Here is a 16344-nt window from a genome sequence, read left to right on the forward strand (position 1 = left end):
AAGCGCGAGTGTCATTCGCCATGTCACTCTCGATGTGAAGAGGGAGGTTGGAGGGTATGCACGTACCGCGTATATTACAAAAATCCTCTCAAGAGAGATAGCCATCATACATGCTTTCGTGATATTTATTGTAACGTCATTTATATTTCTTAACTTTATAAAAATTGACAGTAAACATTATTATAATAATATAAAATGATATATTTATTACATATTTCCAAGATATTAACATTTTTGCATGCATTTTATATGTACTTGTTAGTGAAATCTTTATTTTTTGTAAACATTTTACAAATATTGTATCTGAAATATATAATTTACAGACTATTCTTTTATCAAGTTGATGTTATCTGCGAATTTGTGTATTTTAGTAACTTTAAACAATGTTTATTTTATTTTATTTTATTATAATTATAAACTTTTTAAATATTTCCAGCAGATTCTCTTGCGTAATAAATAACGATGATAAAAGGCTGAACCGGAGGACCAGGTAACGGCTATAAGGATCAGTAGAGCGAAGGATATTAATGCCAATGGACTCGGCACGAGAATTGAGTAGCCGATGCCACCGAGATTAGAAAACACGTTGTAGCATACACTCTCCTTCTTCCTTTCCTGTGTTTGGGCGTATGCGCTTGATATTCCCTCCGATGTACAGCTGACACCTACTGGATGCACCACACCACGTGTCACATTGGTCCTTTAGTCACACACAAGGATGCAAATAAAGTCAATCGGTCTCTAATGCAATAATTAAACTAATGAAATAAATTGAGTATTCTCAGTTTGAGTATTTCTAAATCTTCATTTTTTTTTTTTTTTTTTTTTTTTTTCAAACGTATACAGAAATTTATTTTCTTTCTGTGCATCTGACGCGTATAAGATTTTAACAACTATAAAACTAGAACTAAAAGTTTATAATTTTAAATATAATATCTCTCTAATGTCATTCTTTAAAAAATATGTATATATGTATCAAGCTACGTATAAATTAATTTATATATATATATAAAAAAAAAGTTTTTAAATCTTTTTAAACGAAGGACCTGTAGAAAGAGATTATTTATATATTATCTATAATTTTTAATTATTTTTTAAATTATTTAGATTTGTTTAAAATATTTAGAGTTAATTCTTTTCTCATCGTATAGAGATTTTACACACAGATATTTTCCTATTTCTATTTTTGATTACTATAAAAAGTAACAGAAAAAAAATGACTTTGACTTACAAAGAAACAAGCTAACAGCATTTTTGATCTAACAGAAGATATTAAGCAATCGTATAATGCGTCATTTTTTTAACTTTCCATTACGTAATCTTTTCGAAATAAATTGCTAGTATCTATTGTGTTTTCTTTCAAGGATTTACCCCTACGTCGTCTGTCGATTCCGTATGTTGGTATTGTCGAAGTGCTTACTGAAACCACCAACGATCCGACATGTACCCGCGGAACATCGCGAAAAGCAACGACTCGCCGAGACAAATAATTTATTAGGGGTTGATAAATTCTGCCTTTTTATCCGAGTAGGTGATTTCATGTGATTCGAGAATCTCGCGAGCACAGAATTCCCAGAGACGTTTTTATCAACGGATAAATGTTTCCCACGGAATGTGTAACAATCGGATCTTGCACTGTTATCGGACGGAACGAAGTAGATGGGCAAAGATGCCACGAATTCTTTGAAGCTTTTTCGGTCGTATATCCTTCAAGGATTTTTGTTGCATTTTCAAGAGCGGAATTACCTTTTTCTTCCGGCATGTCGAGCAAATCCGGATCGACAGACTTCGAAGGCTTTGTGATTTCCGACGAATTAATAAGCACATTTGACGTTAAATTCTTTAATTCGGATCTTTCGTCCAGTGTTAGATCGCAACATTCCTCAATGAGCTCAAATTCATTTTCGGAGTCTGCCGCGCAGCAACAATCGCACGGATCGTCGCAGTTTTTTATATCATATTTTTCCCGTTCCTCGTCATTTCCCTCGTTATAAACGCTATTTTCCGAGTTTCTATCACCAGCTATGCAACCATGCAAAGACTGACCTGTTCCTGTACAGGGCGAAAAGGGTCGACTACTCCGCTCGGTGCAGAAGGTTAATTTTTTACGAGGCGTCGGGGGACGAGAAGATGAAGCGGCTGAAGCCGGTCGACAAGGTGGGCACGAGGTAGGTAAGCGAGGGCAACAAGAATTCTTTGGTGGAATTGGTCCCCGATACTTGGTAGAAGAACATGGATGGCAGACTGGCGGTAGACACGATTGACATCGCGCGCAATGACATTTGGGAGCTGGTGGTAATCGAGGGAAGGGACAGCAGAGACGTGCGTTGGGACACTTGACCGTCGTTTTTGGGAACCTTCGTTCGCTGGGTGGGCAGGCACATTCCGGACTAGAAGGGCAGTCACAAGAACACTCGCGATTAGCGCGCGCGTCCACTTGGACTGGCAGCGGGCAATTGCAGTCGCGTGACATCGGCTGACACAAGCAATAATTGGTGTCACACTGGCAGCAGTTGCGCTTTTTCCAAGTAGATTTCAGAGCGGTAGGCGTGCTGCAGGAATGACAGTCGGGTGCCTGTCGTGACGAAACTTGAGAATATCTGCATTGCGAAGAGCAGCAAGACGAAGCGGTCGACGAGCAATGCGCGTTAGAAGAGCAGCAGGTCGATGGATAAGTACAGCTCGGACAACCACCGCCCGCTTCCCGTTTTAAAGGTCGTTCAGGCGACGACGATTTATTTATCGATGTCATTTCCGATTTGCTTGCTCCACCCGCTAAACGACGACTCCCACAGCATTTCTGTCGAAAGTAGAAAAATCTGACGACAGTTACAAAGTATAGGACACGATTTATTCTTTAGATTATTTTTGCTGAGATTTCATCATTGATTAAAATATTATCCGTTTATAGAAATCATAATGTGATGTAATAATATTCTTTAAATCGTATCGCGAAAAAAATGTAGAAGACCCGTGCATAAAATTAAAATAGTTAAGCTTTTTAATCGTATTTTAGAGATTTAAACATTTCAATTACTAAGCCATTAAAGTTTGTATATAAATTAGTTTAGTCAACTTTACGGATTTTACCGAATAATTAAGAAACTTTGAACTCTCTAGCTTACTTCGAACTATACGATGCTAATTTACATAAATTGAGTGCACAAACTAAACGTGCCTGAATTAAAGCGTTGCAATCTTCCTATCAAATTTCGTTAAAACATGTAGAAAACATCAGAAATATTAACTGCATCTTTGTGTATTATATTCATCCTATAATTCTCTTAATCATATTGCTTTATTAATTCGTTGTACTCATCTTAATACTGTTAATTCAAACAGACATCTAACAATCTACATATATATTTTAATGTAATTTTATTCAGATACCCATATTTGTTTCCTCTCATTTTTCATATAAATATTTTTCGAAATAAAAAAAATTTATAAAAGGTAATAACATTAAGAAATGTTAGGATTGATACTTAAAAAAGAGCTAAAACATTTTTAAAAATAAATTTAGAATAGAATTTAATAGAATTTCAAATTGAATTGCATAGGACTAAGAAAATCCGTTGTTCTCTTCGCGCTGGAATTTAATTTCATTTCTCTCTTCAAAAAGTAAATATATATAAATTTACTACCTTAGAGGAATCTCAAGCGCTTTCTATTCTTGGCAAGGAATCTGCTTCAGTGTACCTGACAGACTGACGCAGTTAAAATGGTACCGGAACACAGCGGTGCTGGTGAAAGACACAGTCGGTCCGGAGCGACAGTTCTGCTGCGAACGAAACGCAATAGGGGACAAAAAATAAGGAAATTCAATAGTTCTTTCAATATTTTACAAAAAAATATTCGCTTGTCATTCAAATGCTTTCATGCAAAAATTTTTTTTAATTATGAAAACAGCGTTACTACAAATAGAATGGTTTTTGCAGAAATGAGACCAGACACCAATTCTAATTTCCTCTAAATGTCTAAATTATCAGTTAATTTCCTAAAAATATTACGAATAATATTTTCCTTAAATATACAAATATTTACACAAAACGGCTAAAAATACTGAATTTTATCATTTTAAGACAAAATATCCATTCCTTGAAACGAAAGCAACCGATGTTGCTGTTACTTTAAAATAAAAAAAAGCAAATATTTTATATATGTATATTAAATTATTTATATTATATATCATTTACATTTTTCACTATCGCATCGTACACAAGAAGCAGTACATTGATTTTTTTCCTCTCACCCTGCTGACATTAAGTAATGTCTTACCACGAGCGACTGCAATTGCAGCATTTGCACGCCTGCTGGCGACCGTAATCGCTCCATTGACGGCGCAGCTCGGAGAAGTTATTCAACCATCGGCAATTCGGTTTAGGCGGCGCGTTACTGTTCCAGATTTCCTCTTCAACGCATTGACAGGGTCCAGGACACGCGCCCGTCGCAGCTGTTCCGATAGGGCGCAAACCACCGCAATCACTGCGATCCAGGCATTCTACGTTACTTTCACAATTACACGAAGGTATGCGCGCCTCGGAACAACTGCCTCTGCCTAATGCACGATTGTTTGCTGCGCGACAATATTGCAGATTAAGATAATCATATTATCGAGATTAGAAGATTTCCGAAAAAAGAAATTTGGATTACACTTTTTAACGATCTTAAGTGCTTACAGTACTTTGTGATTACGAAAACAAATATATTTATTTGCTTATACAAGATAAAACTTTAAAGAATATTTTAAACGTGCACATTTCAAATGATGTACAATATATTTATATATTATAAATTAATTTTTGTCGCAATAATAACTGTTTTGTATGAAAAATGAAAATTGTAATTCTATATATATATATATATTGCCGAGTTTTTCGTATAATTTTAGATATTTGATTTATGTACTAACCACAGTAATCGGTGCTACAATATCTTCTTCTGCTTTCAATTTTATTACAGAAGGGCATATTGATTTTTTCTCTAAATGAAATCTAATTTTCCGAATGTAAGAACTTCGCATAAGGATGCCATTTACGGTCCGAAAAAGATAATAAAATCGGCAGAAGTATTTGCATGGCTTTGATTTACATTTTTAAATAATTTGTTTAGCTATTTTGGTTTATTGACTGATCGGTAAGATGTGATTGAAGGTGTGAAGATTAACGAAAATTGTTTTGCTAGAGATATATGAATATATCTGTTTATCAAAGTACCCGAATATTTGAGTTGCCATAGAAGCAAGACGTAATATTTTCTACTTTATAGTATTGAATATGTAGATTTATAGAGAGACAAAATATTATAAATTATTCGCTACACGCGCGCCATTTATTTCCTTATGCTATATATTATTTAATAAACTGTAATTAAAAAATTTTAAATATCTAAAAAAAGAAATGCCTTCTCGGAATATAAAAATTTGGCGTAACATAATAATAGTGAATTAAGCAATACAAATAATTTTTTTATTAAATTACAATAAATTATATTTTTGAATAAACATTAGACTTTATATACAATGTTGATTTAATTATGGAAATTAATTAAAAATGCAAGAAAACAGAAAACATGTAGCTTAAATTTATATTAAAAAATGTATATTATAATTATATGAATTACGCGTATGCGTATTAATTTGGTCCATTTAGAATTAAAATTTGCAAAATAAGATAATTTATTTTGTTTTCGATTAAACGTATTTACGAAGTCCGTATCGCATTAAATACTCATTAAACGGAATTTATAATGGAAATCATTAATTATATTCTGTTATAAATAATATTTGTTAAATGTCATTACAAATTCCGCATTGTGTCTACATTCCTGAATGTGAAAATTGTTGCCTCAAAGGGTCAAAAGGTCCTTATCGCCGTCTTTATGCCAGGCAAATGCTAGTAAATAACGCTAGTAGTTTGTATCGCCGCAGAATTGAAAGGTTCTTCATCACAGAAAGTTATCTTTAGTCGGTTCTTACCTTTATCATTCGGTGTCGCGTTGAAAATCTGCAACGGAGAATTTCCGTAGCAAAATTAAATTCCAGTTCTTTTAGTGGTTTCTAAAAATAATGATTTTGACAATAATTTAACGATTACTACTATACGTTCTTTAAAGTCAAATCACAAAATCAATTGAATAGTATATATTAAAGATTTTTTTTTTCATTATGAATATCTTTCTATTATTCTTATCAATATTAATAACAACGATAAAACATATATCTCATTATCCGTAAAGGTACTTCTTTGTAATCACATTTATATAAAAATTGTTACATTGTGTGTGTGTATGTGTGTGTGTGTGTATGTGTGTGTGTATGTGTGTCAATAAAGAGAAATATTTTACCAACAACGGAAAAATATGTTTTCTTGTACAAATTCTTATTTTGTGCATTGAGAAAATGATAAATATCAATTAAATTATCGCAAATATATTCGAGAATTGCATAATTACATATTTGCAATTTATTATGTAAACATTTTGAAAAAAAATTGACTATATCATTGATTCACTGCTTGAAATTATTAGTATCAAGAAAAGTTTAAAAGATCCAGGATTTGTATGTTCCTTTTTGCAGCGAAAAAGGATCCAGGATTCGTTCCCTTTTGCAGGTTGTTTCTTTACTCCTAATAAAAAAAAAAAATAATAATAATTTAATATTTATGTTTAGCTTGCTATAAATATCATTATTTCCTTTGTTGCGTTTTTACGTTTAGCTTCCTTACGAGCAATCTATATATTTTATATGTCTATGATTTAGTTACATATTAGCTGAGAATTTATTTTTTGGAGTTGGTAGCCATTAAGCCGGAGCCTTTGTATTTTCACCATATAGGTATGGTGTGAGTGTTTAAAATCGATTCGGAGTTCGGAGCATCGGTGCAAGACTCTAACCAGCAAATCAGCTCATCAAAACCTAACCTAAACTTGAACCTAACATTAAGTTGAGATTTGTTATGAGTTGATTTTATTAATAACTTAGTTTACGCGACCAGTATGAAAGTACCGCTATCAAACTTGGTAGACTATTTTATGAAACATGGGAGATAAAGGTATTTAATTGTTTTTTTCTCACAATAAAATATTATCTTATTTCGTTTTCAATCTTTTGGAGCAATATATAAACATATATTTAAAAGCACATTTATATAATTTTTTTCTTTAAAACAAATAGTACTTTGTATATCATATATATAAAGATTATGTTATACAGCAAAAATATTAGTTTTTTGTTTATTGATCATTATTGAATGTAGAGGTAAGATCGATTTACCATAACTAAAAAAATGTATTTATTATTACAAAATTAATAGTTTTTATATATAATACTAATTTTTTAATAAAATCTGAAGATTATCTTCTTTAAAATAAGAATATATAATCATTTATTTCATATTAATGTAGAAGATGTTAAAACAAATCTATCTAATGATTAGTTCATTTCTTAATAATCTTCTTCTGTTTCATATTAAAAAGTTATTAATTTTCTGTTTATATTTTTTTCTTATGTCAATCTGTGTTGAAAGTGACTCAAAACATATTTTGGTCAATTTAAAATATATTTTTCATTCACAAAAATATCGAAGTAGATTATCATTTTTTACAATTTTTTATAATTTTTAATTATACATTTTTCACATACACATACACACAAATCAAGTCTTAAATCTAATTTTTCTATAAAGGTAAAGTCTATTTAGAAATTAATTAAAAAATAATTTTATTCAATAGCTTTATCTATTTTTCATATTAAAGTTTAGTTTGTGTAAAAGTGCTTATTTCCAATCCCTAATTACTTAAAAGTTCTAATGTTTATATTTATATATATATATATATATGTGTGTGTGTGTATTTAATCTATAAAATTCCTCTTTCTCTAGTAATTAATTAGCTCTTATGCTTTCAGAGCATCATGTGCACTTTAGCGGCGGAAGTGGACTTGGAAAAGATAATAATATTATGATACAGCCACAGAGACATGGCCACATTGATGCTCACTTAGGATTCTTGCAACTGCATCATAGGTTATTCATTGTATACAATTTATAAGTTAATACTTTTTTTCAGTCTAACAGTCTTATTATCTCGAATGCTAAGAATGGAGATTTTAAGTAAATTTTTCATGATTTTGCATGGTTTTATATTAACATTTTTATCAATATATACAAAAATATGTAAAAAAAACAATAGTGGATATATGTATGTGAATATACATAACATATCGAACACGAATATGTATGAATGTATATTTATTCCAGATATCACATAGAATTCTCAGTGCCATGGAACACGTGTATTCATCCAGGAAAAAAATTGATAGCTCCGGCAATAATTGCAGAAAATCACAATGCGAACTGTCATATTGTCGATCTCGCACAAGAAAAAGACGGTTTAAGGTATAAAATTTGTTATATATATTTTTTTCATAAAATAAAATTCCAAAACTATAACGAAACTAATCGGAAATGGCTATCTGACAATATATACAATATTTAAGTAATTAAAAAAAAGTAAATAACATATAAAATAACAATAAATGTTTCGATCCACTTTAGGCTCGTCTTTAGTAATACTAGTGACAAATTAATTTTTGCTGGTAGTATTCATGAAGATGATCCTAAGATAAATGAAAATGTTTATTTATCGTCATTTTATACGTATTTAAATTGAATAGATTATTTTCAACATAAATTTTCTCCTAGCTTTTAATTACCCTCTATTGTAATTACTTAAATATTGTATTTTTTCATTCTCAATCACGTCTTTTTTAAATATATTTTTTTTCAAATTGATGTGTAAAATAATTAGTTCTTTCATCAGATTGAAGATAGAGTTGCTGGCATATAAAGAAAAGATATTAAAAGAGGAAGTCGAAATAATGTGTTGTTCGTTGGGTACACCATTGAAAATTGTGTTGAACTCACGTGTTTTGGCTAAGAATAAGGGCACACCATTGTTGAGAAATGGCATACGCAGCATTGCTATAGAAGGAATGGACGAAGATGAAGTTTCTGAGTAAATCTACTTGCTTTCGAGCTCTCGATGGTAGATATTTAAACGTTGAGCTTTGCCGAGTTAAGTATTAAAGATTCAAACAAATAAACAATCAGGCAGAATTAGCATTCCAGAGTGGATAACACAACAGTGAAAATTGAACAGAAAGACCAATGGAATGTTGCGAAAGATAAAATAAATCTGCCTATTATTGCTATTCTCAAGCATACGTCACGCGCAAGATGCCTGCAAAAGCTATGATACCACTTATCATCTGCTAATTATACGTATCCACATTTATAATGAGCAAATTATATTTTATTATCGTTTTATATCGACTGTCAATTTTCAACGAAATTTTTGCTAGATGAATACGTTTAACAAGGCACTAAATCATTTTGTATTAATGTATTTGTCAAAGAAATTAAAATTAATTATTCGAATAAATCAAAACGATAAAATTCTCCTGCAGCTTAACGTTTGGCATCTTTGTTAAAGTCTCATCACTTTATTATTTACACATACGGTACCGTATTCGTAATACGATAGTTGATCCAACAGCAAAACTAACATGAATTGTCAGTTCTTATCTAAAAGTGTTCTTAATGATATTGTAGTAAACCTTAACATCGAAAATTCAACTTTTTCATAGGGATTCCTGTTGGGCCATCTACAAATTCGCAAATGTTAAAACCTAATTTCGCTAATGGATGACAATTACTGCTGGGATTACCCCATTTGCCTTTGAAAGTCATCCAGCCCGGTAAAGGCTTGTTGTCCTCTTCTAAGAGCAATTCTAATTTTTTCCACGTCGGCCAGGCAGTCCCAAATCCGCTTTCATCGTACAAACGTGGTACACGAACAAATTTGTGTTTTCCCGGAGCTGTCCAGAGCCCATGAGAGCCACGCGCACTGAACAAAATCGGATGCGAGCCATCGGCGGTATAAACTTTTTCAGGAAACGTTGGCTTCTGGAAAAGACCTTTTCTTGTCTCCTGACTTTCGTATATAAAAGTGCCATTTCGTGGATCGTATCGATAAAATGCACCGGCGTCATGGGCTGATACATACATCGCTAGAGGATACTCGTTATCCTAAAAATGACGCTAATTTGACAATAATTTGCCACATGAATTATTTAAGTTTAGTATGTCGATAAAATTACAATCGCGAATTGTAGGATATTTTGTATATTATACAAATTTTATTTTAATTATGTGGTAAAAGGAGGAAAGCAGGAAAGTTTATTTTTGCAGAGGAATTTTTTAAGAAAGTAGACTTTACCTTAAAATAAAGACTCATATGTTCCCAATCTCCGATGTGACTGCCGTATTCTTTGAGCGTGCCTATGCACGCGCCACCCATGGTAGGTATCGGCCAACTGCCAAATAATCCAAGATCTAGTACGCAGATCGTTTTTCCCTCGCTAAATGGATAGAACATCCAATAGGTCACGTGAAAGTGCACTTTTTGACATCCACTCTCTTCTCTGATTTTTTCGAATTGCGCCTCTGTTTTCGTCTAAGATTAATTTTACGTGAAAGAAAAAGAGAAAAAAACTTTATATTGATAAAAAACGGTGAAACAAATTTTTTAGAATTTTTTTTCATAAAGTAAAAGAATCCTATCTAAAATTTGATAATTGGAATTTTCAAAAAAGGCAAGGTGAACCATATTTTATACCTGTTGTATTCGTTCTCGCAATTTAATCTGTATTTTTATATCATTGGCATCATTAGATTGCCGTTGAGACAAAAGTCCAGAATCCTGTAACAGTGTTAAAGTATTTTGTTCGCTCTTTGATGACTGCTTAGTTTTCTTCATGTGTAACCAAGCGTCTCTGGAAACGCAGTTTTTCACAAGAGCATAGACGGGCACAGTTCCAGCGGGTTTTCGACCATATAAGAAAGACGATTGATTTTTTAATAAAGATTCTATCAAAAAATTCAAAATATTAATAGCGATTTTATAACACTACTTTTCACAGATATATTTACATTTTATGCCATGTATATTCGAGCAGTTTTTATTTATCTTATATCTTTCTCGTCACATTATCCATATGTCACAACTAGTTTGAATATTTACCTATGTCTATTCTAGTGCGAAGATAATATTGATCCGACTGTACGTTATCGAGAAATTCAGTTACACCAAGGGGTAAAAATCGTTCTCCTGGTGCGAGCCAAACTAGAGGCGCCCAATCACGTATCAGTCTTCTCACTAAAAGATGAAACAAGAAAATGTTTAATTATTGGGTAAATATCTAATATATATATTGGATAAATATCTATCAGAAAATTTATGTGTAAATTATTTAGGATTCCACTTCGCAAAATATCTTAAAATGACGATTATTGATAAAACGTCTTTTATGGATATTTATCAATTATTGCCAAGTACGTTCGATGTACACAACAATTATCAACGAGCGAATGTATATACGTGTATATATATGTGTACACGTATGCCGGAGATCGGGTGCACCTCTAACTCTCGGTTCGACTACATACTCATTTTCACTATATCGCGAGAAACGGGCACGTAGGTCAACGCGAAATTCTCGTAACCCCATTATACGAGCCTCTATAAGAGCGGTTAAACAGTCTCGTTGGTATATTCTTGTATAATTCATCTTGTTATACAATAATGAAAAGAGCGAAGAGATTACGCATACATAAAATGCGTATGTACAATAAAATCGCTTAATCGCAGACTCAGGCAGTCTACGATCGACAGTTTCACGGAAATAGAGGAGCTTTTCATTGATAGATTCTTCTAATGAGTTATTTAAAATATATTATGGTAATTAAATACATAATTAGCAAGTTTGATTAATTAAATATTATTTAGTGTATTAAACATTCTAATATGCGTTCTTGAGATGCCGATCTTTATATAAGAATACCGAATTACGAGCGAAATCGAAAATTAATGCGCAACCCGTTTTAATCCGCTTTAATTCATTTTGCTTCTTTCCATGGTGGAACCGGTCTAGAAATGGAACAACCAATATTGAACTCTGTACAACGTACAACCTGTTTGTTCGCGTACGCGGAACAAATACGAATGTTTCGCATAAGGTGACCATCTCTTGTATATCAAGTTTATCGCACTCATTTTTAAAATCTCAAATATAATTCATTATTACAATGGCTTTTTTAATGATTGAGTAAGAATGTTTTATAGTCTCGGGTTATATTTTACGATCGTGTTGTGCAATCTTTGCGCACAATGTAGTCAATTTATATTATATTTAACATCTTATACCGATTTTATTGTAACTGGCTGAATTATAATTATACAAATACTTATTACTATTGTTATTGATTTTCCGCTGTTTATATAAATTCGATGAATGGTATTTTTTCTTCTTGTAATTTTTATATAATCGCGAGTACGATTAATGATAGTATCAAGGATACGTGATCATAAGGAGCGAATAATTTAATCGATCAAAGATCGATATTTATATAATAATAACTCATGAAATTAATTTAATCAACTAAGATACACACTTGAATTAAAAAAAAAAAAAAATTGCGTGCCGTGCACAAAAATTCCTCAAACAAATATATTATTTTTTATATACGCGCGCAATAAAAAAGAGAAATAAAATATTGGTTAAATTTTCGTTTAAATATACTTAAATATAAACTTATATCGATACATACATATTTCATGCAACGAGATACATACTTCGTTTTTCATTGGCCGCGGGTAGCCGAAATCCTGCGATTGCACGTGTCAAGATCAGTATAACAATCAATAATCCAGTCATGTTCGTTCGATCGATGCATTTTGATACAAGGAACGCGATTCATAATCACCTGTCCGCGTTCTTCTTCACATACTTCCGCATTTCTGTGATTCGCGATTAGTAGCTATACGGTGAGAAGCGATAAAACGCGGGGGGAAAGATAGTTCTCTTCGGCATCGAAACACTTCCTGGATAACTGACTAAAGCAAGACTACTTGGCGCTTTCCGAGCCGCTCACTAGACAAACGTAACAGTCGCGTGTATGTACCACCTCGTATCACAGAAGATATACACGTTTGTAACCAGATGCGCGCGCGATGCTTGAGAAATATTACGAAAGAGACATCCAAATTAAGTTATGGCGAACGAAAGGGTAAGCGGAACAATAGAAAGAAAGAGAGAGTAGCGTGAATTATTATATTAATTAATTCATACACTACTTTTAGATATTCGTACAATATATATATATATATATATATATATATATATATATATATATATATATAATTTTATTAAAGATAAATAAAACTAATTTCTTACATAAAATGCTGCCGACTATTGTAATGTCATTTGCTAGGTATGATTTATTGATCTTTAAATAAATGTAACTGAAATTTGTACCATCAATCCTCAAGCTAAACAGAAATATTTGAAAATTAATTTAATTTTAATGCAGTAAAATTGTTCTATTAAATTAAAAGCGACAAAAATAGAAAAAAGAATACATTTGAATAGTTATTTGTTAAAAAGTATTCAGATCTTGCAATCACAAATCTTTTGCTTATATAATAGACTATATATTTGTGCATTTATGTACAGAATGTAAACAAAAATTGGAGCATTATTCTAAGCGTATTCCTGTATATGAAACCGAGACAAAAAATTCTTTACCATTTTTTTCTTCAGCGAATAATTATCGAGATATCATAACTTAAAAAGATCTTTAATTATTCGTCGAGAAGAAAGTAATTAAGGAACTTTTCGGCTTGGTTTGATCACGGAAAGACACTATTAGAATAGTGTTCCAGTTTCTGTTCATACCCTGTTTTGTTTGTTCCTTATATAACTCCCGGTTATATACATATAACCAAGTTACAAGTTTCTCAGGACCAATTACTTGTCCATAATCGAAGCATAGATTTATTTATTTTCGAAGAACTATATGATAAATCTTCATCTAGTGACTCATCGAGCGAGATAAGAATTAGAGCATTAGTTTTTTAACGAAGCTTTAATGTTGTTACATGTTGGCTTTCTGCATCTCGTAAGGCTTTAGATCTACTCGTTTTATGGGCGAAAATTGGGCGGATGATGATTTGCTTTGTTTACAAATTAAAAATCTTACAACCAGGAGTCACTTATATATGATATATATGATATTATATACTATATAATTTTTATAAAATTCTTATATATACTTTTTCTTCTTGCAAAATATACAATTTAAGAATTTTGGAAATATCTTGATTAAATCATCGAGATATCTAATAAAAAGAAATATTATACAAATATTATAATATTTCATGTTATTTTGAACAAATATTATAAAATTATAATAAAGATAAAATAATAATGTAATAATTAATATTTATCACGCAATGGCTATATAAGCCGATTGTACGTTTGTGACGAGTTTATATTGTTTGCTTGATCTCTCTTCTGCAATTAGGACAAGAAGCCTGCAACATAAAGAGCACAACTATAAATCTCTGTGTATAATCTAAAGAATTATACTAATGTTAGTGCATTTTGTATTTTACCTCAGGATCAAATCTTCTCAATTGATTCATGCAATCTTTATGAAAATTATGTGTACAAGGATACAATTGTATTACATCCGATTCAATTAATGCGTATTGGCAGATTGAACAATAGGTTATATCGTCTTTACTCGTTGTAGTTTCGTTCCCGTTTCTATTTTTTAAAGAATTTGATGAACTCCTTCTATTGAATGTCGTGCTAGAAATAAATACATTTTACACAAGAATGTAATGTATTGTAACATGCATTTTCTAATGTCGTAATCTTTCACCATTACTCTTAATAGAGAAAAAAATGATAATATTTTTATCATATTTATGAATTTAATTATGAAAAAATACAAGCAAAAGATAATTATATGTATACATGAAATAGAAAGTAAATAATAAAAAAAAATTAGATAATAATCGTGAGCGCATAAGTAACGATATATGCATGTATATATTAAGATGGATACCTTTCAGCCCTATGCGACGATATTGACCAAGAGCGATCTTCGTAGCGATTCTCCCGCGGTCTCCCATTTCTAGAATATGAATGCTGGTGTCCCTCCTCGCGATCATCGTTGAACATATAATACAGAAAAGTCGCTAGCCCAATTCCAACTCCAACGAGAAGTACTAACCCGGGATACGTCATTTTTACATTACGGAATTTAAGCGATACGCTTATGACGAGAATATCTATCGCTCGTTCTTATAACCGTTCTGTAATTTTGCAACATCGTATCATTTACAAATATGATATACGTTCAACAGAAAAAGACTAACTACAGAAATTCCAGTTTTGCATCAATCAACGATAATCACTTTCTATCTCACTTTTGTATAATAACAGAACAAGCCATCGCGTGAATGCACGATTGCATATAAAACCTAACTTATCCTAACCTAACCTAACCAAACCTGATCGAGAAAGTGACCTAACGTCACAATAAACTTGCCAACTTAATATATATTGTATTTTTTTCATAAAATGAATAGAAAAAGTCTAACTTGAACCCCTAAGCAGAGAGAAGCCTGAGAGGAGCCACGCCGTCCTTTTTCTAGCTAATATATTGCCCGACCATAATTTGTTCCATTTCCCTAGCGAGATAAAGAAGTGAAGATACCTATTCTACGTTCACCGTATGATCAGAGAGAAGCCTGAGAGAGGTCAGACCGCCGTTTTTCTTAAGATGCCTTTTCGATCTGGTATAGTAGCGTCAACTAGATCCATTTTAGAGTCGACGAAACTACATGGCTAGATTCAATTTTCGATACCATGGTCACCCATGGTAAAACAATCGGTTAGTGCATGTGCGTGTTAGATCCAAAATTGAATTAAAATTGCGGAGAAATATTATGGATTTATTAATATTTTATTAATTGCGCGTGATGTTTTGCCATTCTAGTATATACTATGGACAGCGATAATAAATTATTATTAAAGTATTTTTATAAATATGCGTACGTGACATAAAATAAATTTTCTCAATTATTTTTCCTTAATTTTTAAATATATAATGCGTAGAAGATATTTACTATAAATTGCTTTTACTTTCTTCTTATTCTTGAGACAAAATTATCAAGCATTTTAAGCAATATCAAATTATGTTTTTAATTTATACAGCTTTTTATAATTAATTATTAATTTATTATTTATTATATTTAAATAATTTTTTAAATTTATAAATTCAGTTGGATGCATTAGTGCGCACTCATCCACATTAAAAGCTATTATATATAAATTTATATAAGCATAATTTATATATAATTTTATATATTAACTATAATTTGGTTGATATGATTAATAATTAATTATCTTTTACAGCTCGTCATATCGTTTTA

At 31.4% G+C, this 16344-nt stretch overlaps 3 protein-coding genes across 4 annotated transcripts; 1 reads left to right on the plus strand and 2 right to left on the minus strand.

Annotated features, from left to right (window-relative positions):
• Positions 1-1537: 1537 nt before the first annotated feature.
• Positions 1538-4970, minus strand: LOC138942798 (keratin-associated protein 10-6). The gene is made up of 4 exons (XM_070313265.1): positions 4913-4970; positions 4279-4576; positions 3700-3781; positions 1538-2800 (listed from the first exon to the last, which is right to left on the minus strand). The coding sequence occupies exons 1-4, from the start codon at positions 4968-4970 to the stop codon at positions 1538-1540; spliced, it is 1701 nt and encodes a 566-aa protein (XP_070169366.1).
• Positions 4971-6842: 1872 nt separating this feature from the next.
• On the plus strand, positions 6843-12296 carry LOC138942592 (adipose-secreted signaling protein). 2 transcript variants are annotated; one of them, XR_011448340.1, is made up of 5 exons: positions 6843-7052; positions 7907-8024; positions 8259-8396; positions 8821-11252; positions 11316-12296. XR_011448340.1 is itself a non-coding variant. In XM_070312932.1 (4 exons), exons 1-4 carry the CDS (start codon positions 7040-7042, stop codon positions 9017-9019), a joined length of 468 nt encoding a protein of 155 aa, XP_070169033.1. In that variant the 5' UTR covers positions 6843-7039; the 3' UTR covers positions 9020-12296. The 2 variants fall into 2 exon arrangements, 1 of the variants encoding a protein (XP_070169033.1); XM_070312932.1 differs by having other exon boundaries at positions 8821-12296.
• On the minus strand, positions 8588-13126 carry LOC138942591 (uncharacterized). Its single transcript, XM_070312931.1, has 5 exons — positions 12694-13126; positions 11083-11217; positions 10678-10928; positions 10279-10515; positions 8588-10088 (listed from the first exon to the last, which is right to left on the minus strand). Exons 1-5 carry the CDS (start codon positions 12773-12775, stop codon positions 9618-9620), a joined length of 1176 nt encoding a protein of 391 aa, XP_070169032.1. The 5' UTR covers positions 12776-13126; the 3' UTR covers positions 8588-9617.
• Between the last annotated feature and the right edge of the window lie 3218 nt (positions 13127-16344).

Source organism: Polyergus mexicanus, unplaced genomic scaffold (assembly GCF_030449975.1).
Source record: "Polyergus mexicanus isolate NDT 795.1 unplaced genomic scaffold, iyPolMexi1.0 SCAF_23, whole genome shotgun sequence".
NCBI lineage: Eukaryota > Metazoa > Arthropoda > Insecta > Hymenoptera > Formicidae > Polyergus > Polyergus mexicanus.

Excerpts from the sequence above, each read along its gene's own strand:
- LOC138942798 (XM_070313265.1), bottom strand. The coding sequence starts at position 4,970 with ATGCCCTTCTGTAATAAAATTGAAAGCAGAAGAAGATATTGTAGCACC. Across the intron at positions 3,782-4,278 it reads TGCAATTGCAGTCGCTCGTG|CAGAACTGTCGCTCCGGACC; the intron begins GTAAGACATTAC and ends TTTCGTTCGCAG. Across the intron at positions 2,801-3,699 it reads TAACTGCGTCAGTCTGTCAG|AAATGCTGTGGGAGTCGTCG; the intron begins GTACACTGAAGC and ends TACTTTCGACAG.
- LOC138942592 (XM_070312932.1), top strand. Across the intron at positions 8,025-8,258 it reads TTCTTGCAACTGCATCATAG|ATATCACATAGAATTCTCAG; the intron begins GTTATTCATTGT and ends TATTTATTCCAG. Across the intron at positions 8,397-8,820 it reads CAAGAAAAAGACGGTTTAAG|ATTGAAGATAGAGTTGCTGG; the intron begins GTATAAAATTTG and ends TTCTTTCATCAG.
- LOC138942591 (XM_070312931.1), bottom strand. The coding sequence starts at position 12,775 with ATGACTGGATTATTGATTGTTATACTGATCTTGACACGTGCAATCGCA. Across the intron at positions 11,218-12,693 it reads CGCGGCCAATGAAAAACGAA|TGAGAAGACTGATACGTGAT; the intron begins GTATGTATCTCG and ends TTCATCTTTTAG. Across the intron at positions 10,929-11,082 it reads TCGCACTAGAATAGACATAG|AATCTTTATTAAAAAATCAA; the intron begins GTAAATATTCAA and ends ATTTTTTGATAG.